The sequence below is a fragment of the Sinocyclocheilus rhinocerous genome, unplaced genomic scaffold (assembly GCF_001515625.1).
Source record: "Sinocyclocheilus rhinocerous isolate Xijiao unplaced genomic scaffold, SAMN03320098_v1.1 scaffold1931, whole genome shotgun sequence".
Classification (NCBI taxonomy): Eukaryota; Metazoa; Chordata; class Actinopteri; order Cypriniformes; family Cyprinidae; genus Sinocyclocheilus; species Sinocyclocheilus rhinocerous.
This window is the reverse complement of record NW_015662696.1, coordinates 212,338-215,742: the sequence shown is the minus strand read 5'-3', so window position 1 is coordinate 215,742 and position 3,405 is coordinate 212,338. Positions and strand designations below refer to the sequence as shown.

Genomic DNA, 3,405 nt, shown 5'->3' with positions numbered 1-3,405 from the left:
TTAACCCAGTAACTTTGTTTTGGGAAGCCTTTTTCTGCAAGCGTCTGAGAAAACGAGCGCATCTGATTTCTCTCACTTGGTGACGAGGCAAAGGGATCTCATTATAATATCACCGCCCCTTAATCTGTAAGTTTACACCCACGGAACCGTTATTGTGTTTTCGTAAGTGACAACGGTGTAGCAGCTCTAATGCCATGATGAAAGTTTGAGCAAAGCATGCTAACTGTTCTGTGTTTGGCTGCACAGACGAGCACAGAACACTGTTTAGAGTCCCAGCCTCAGAGGAGACAACAGAGCAGTGCATTTATTGATTTTAATGTATATTGCTGCTGATACACACACTGTAAAGATGATCTGTGGAGTATTTTGAGCTGAAACTTCACAGACACATTCTGGGGACACCAGAGACTTTTATTACATGTTGTAAAAAGGGGCATAATATGTCTCCTTTAAAGCAAAACAGCAGAGCCATGTTACTGTGATTTTAACCATGTTCAAAACAATATACTGGTGATGCTGGTGTTTTATTAACGACGTTCATAAATATACAGTTATGAATAGTAACAAGCTTAGTTAATTAGCATAACTGGATGCGAAGCAACAAGAAAATTTCCACATGTGAGTCTACAGTAAAAAGACTGATTTACCACAGTTTTACTCAGAAATTGCTACTAAATTTCACAAATAATCACAAAGAAACACAAAGAAGTCACACACTGAATTAAATGTGAAATTTGAAGTAAAAACACTGAAAGAGTATTTATTTGTAAAATATACTATAATCTAAAATATACTATAATCAGTACTCTTTATTTACAACTTGATAAATCATTTTGTGTATAAAACCACTTGTCAGATTTATTTCTGTAGCACTTTATACAATACAAATTGATTCAAAACAGCTTTATAGTGATAAACTGGAAAATAACAGTGATAATGTTGTAAAATTCATCAATTGTGATACTAAATTCAATTTCAGCTGTTAAGCAGCTCTACAGAAGACAATGGAGTCATTCAGATCAATTCAGTTCAGTAACAGTCGATGTTTCAAAGTTCATCAATTATTGAAAATAATTGAAAAATTTGATTGCTTCCATTGTCCAAGTCGCTTTGGATAAAAGCGTCTGCTAAATGACTAAATGTAAATGTAAAACAAATTCAATTCTTCGATTCTGAAGTTGAAATTCGATTCTTAACCTCAAAGCAGCTCTACTGAAAACAATAGAGTCATTGTTCAGTTCAGTTTAATAACAGTGTAAAGTTCATCGATTTATAAAATCAATTTATTTCAGATGTAAGCAGCTCTACTGAAGACAATAGTGATGTTATTCTGATCAACTTCGTTTGATGATTCAGGTCAATAACAGTGTTGAATTCGATTGTGCTATAAAGCAGCTCTACTGATACGAGTCTGATCTGTTTGATGAGTCTGAGTGAGTGTGAGTCTGTTCAGAAGCTCTCGAGTTTGAAGTTCCTCTTCAGAAATGTAGCCGTTACGTGATCGGCTTGTGCAGTTTCTCTGAAGTGAAGGATTATGGGATACGATCGGTGTCTGCAATTTAAAGGCTTTTGACTTGATGCTTTCCCTGTCATTTCAGAAAAAGCTTTTTATGAAATGGGCCTTGAGAAGGAAGTAGGGTGGCTATCCATCCAGTCTGAGAAACGAACAGTCCGGTTTTATAAAACCATGCCCGCTCATTTGTTTTATACTTTATACAATGTTATAAAACGTCGCTCATTTTCAAATTGCTGACATCTATCTGCTGCTTCAAACAACAGAAATGGTTGTGTTTATTATTAGCGTGCTGTCGTTTAGTCGTCTGTTGCTTTAAATGCTCAAGATCTTTAATATCGGTGCATTCTGATTGGCTGTCAATGCTTTTATCGTTCATCAGTGATTCCTGTGATATCGTTCAGGAGGATCTTCCTCGGTGTCGTTATCGTTACATCTGTAGTGTGGACTTGATTGTGATTTTTTGATGGCTAAATCTTTATAGTGATTATCATTGGTGTGAACGAGTCTTCAGTCGTCTTAGACGCACTCAAGTTATTTCTAAACTCTGCTATGATGTTGTTAAATGTTCTGCTGTCGCAGTTTTAAATTAATTCAGTAATAAATTATCTGTGTGCGTGTGAGATAATCACATTTCAGCCAATTAACACGTTTTTCATTCGTCTCCAGATTCGTTCGTGGCTCTCAATGGTGAGTACAGCTCTTCTTCTCTCTCTCTCATCGTTATCGGACTCTGTTGGCGAACGTTTCATTTCTCTGACTGCGTTTTCTTGTAGAGCATCAGCGCAGGCAGCAGGGTGTGAGCGATATTACCCAGAATGCTGCATGCGGTCAGTGTCTCCAGTGTTTCCCGTGTGTAGATGTAGTTAGAGACGCTCTGACCTTTCATTCCCTAATTGGATGGATCTCTGCGCTTCATAGAGCAAAGGATTGTGGGTTAGAGACAGTCGAATGCAAATGACTGTTTACAGGGAATAAACACTCAGGGCTTCTCCCAAGACCAGCAGAAATTATTCATGAAATACAATCAGGTTAAAAAAAACACACACACATGATTGACAGCCCTCCCCCGGCAGCCAGAGTGAATCTGATTGGCTGAAGCAGCCAGAGTGAATCTGATTGGCTGAAGCAGCCAGAGTGAATCTGATTGGCTGAAGCAGCCAGAGTGAATCTGATTGGCTGAAGCAGCCAGAGTGAATCTGATTGGCTGAAGCAGCCAGAGTGAATCTGATTGGCTGAAGCAGCAATTGTGACCTACATATCACATGCACTGGTGTTTATTGGTAATATTAGCCATCTTCTCCTGAGCTTCATTAGTTCTGTGTGTGAATGTGTTTGATGTTGTTTTCTCTCCGTTTCCTTCATAAACCGCTCGTACATGTGTCTGTTTAGCTTTATAAGCACAGATTCCTCCGTCTGGTGTCTCGTTGAGAGCTGGTTTTCTCTCGGCTTTGGACTCGTATGTGTGTCATCGTCCTCACCGGCTCTTCCTCTGGCTGTGGAAAATGAATTATAAAATAGAGCTGTCACACTAATCTCGCGGCCCGTGGCGCTTTCTTAAATAAATCATTTTAATGACTGCGGCTGGGAGATGCTCGACTGGCTGACGGACGATAAACAACGAAAGAGACACAGAAAGAGAGTTCATCTGTGCATTAACACCAGTTAAACTAGTCCAGAGATTCAACCAAACCCCTCTGACCTAAAAGATTTACCCTGAGATTTGAGTTAATATTTCAAGAAATTAACATATTTGCATGTTGTAGATGTCAGTATTGTTGTATTGTTTGAACAACAATCTATATAGCTATAACGATATATTAATATTAATTGTAATATTATATAAAATTTTATATATATATATATATATAAAATTTATAAATATAAAATAT

The 3,405-nt window shown here is 37.8% G+C and overlaps 1 protein-coding gene across 1 annotated transcript in view; it reads left to right on the top strand.

The window, feature by feature from the left end:
* The window catches only part of sema6a (sema domain, transmembrane domain (TM), and cytoplasmic domain, (semaphorin) 6A), a 75,913-nt gene that overhangs the window by 58,447 nt on the left and 14,061 nt on the right, over positions 1 to 3,405 (top strand). Inside the window, exons 14-15 of the mRNA XM_016538359.1 lie at positions 2,172 to 2,203; positions 2,290 to 2,343. Of these exons, the coding sequence (XP_016393845.1) occupies positions 2,172 to 2,203; positions 2,290 to 2,343 (86 nt within the window). The remainder of the gene's footprint in view (positions 1 to 2,171; positions 2,204 to 2,289; positions 2,344 to 3,405) is intronic.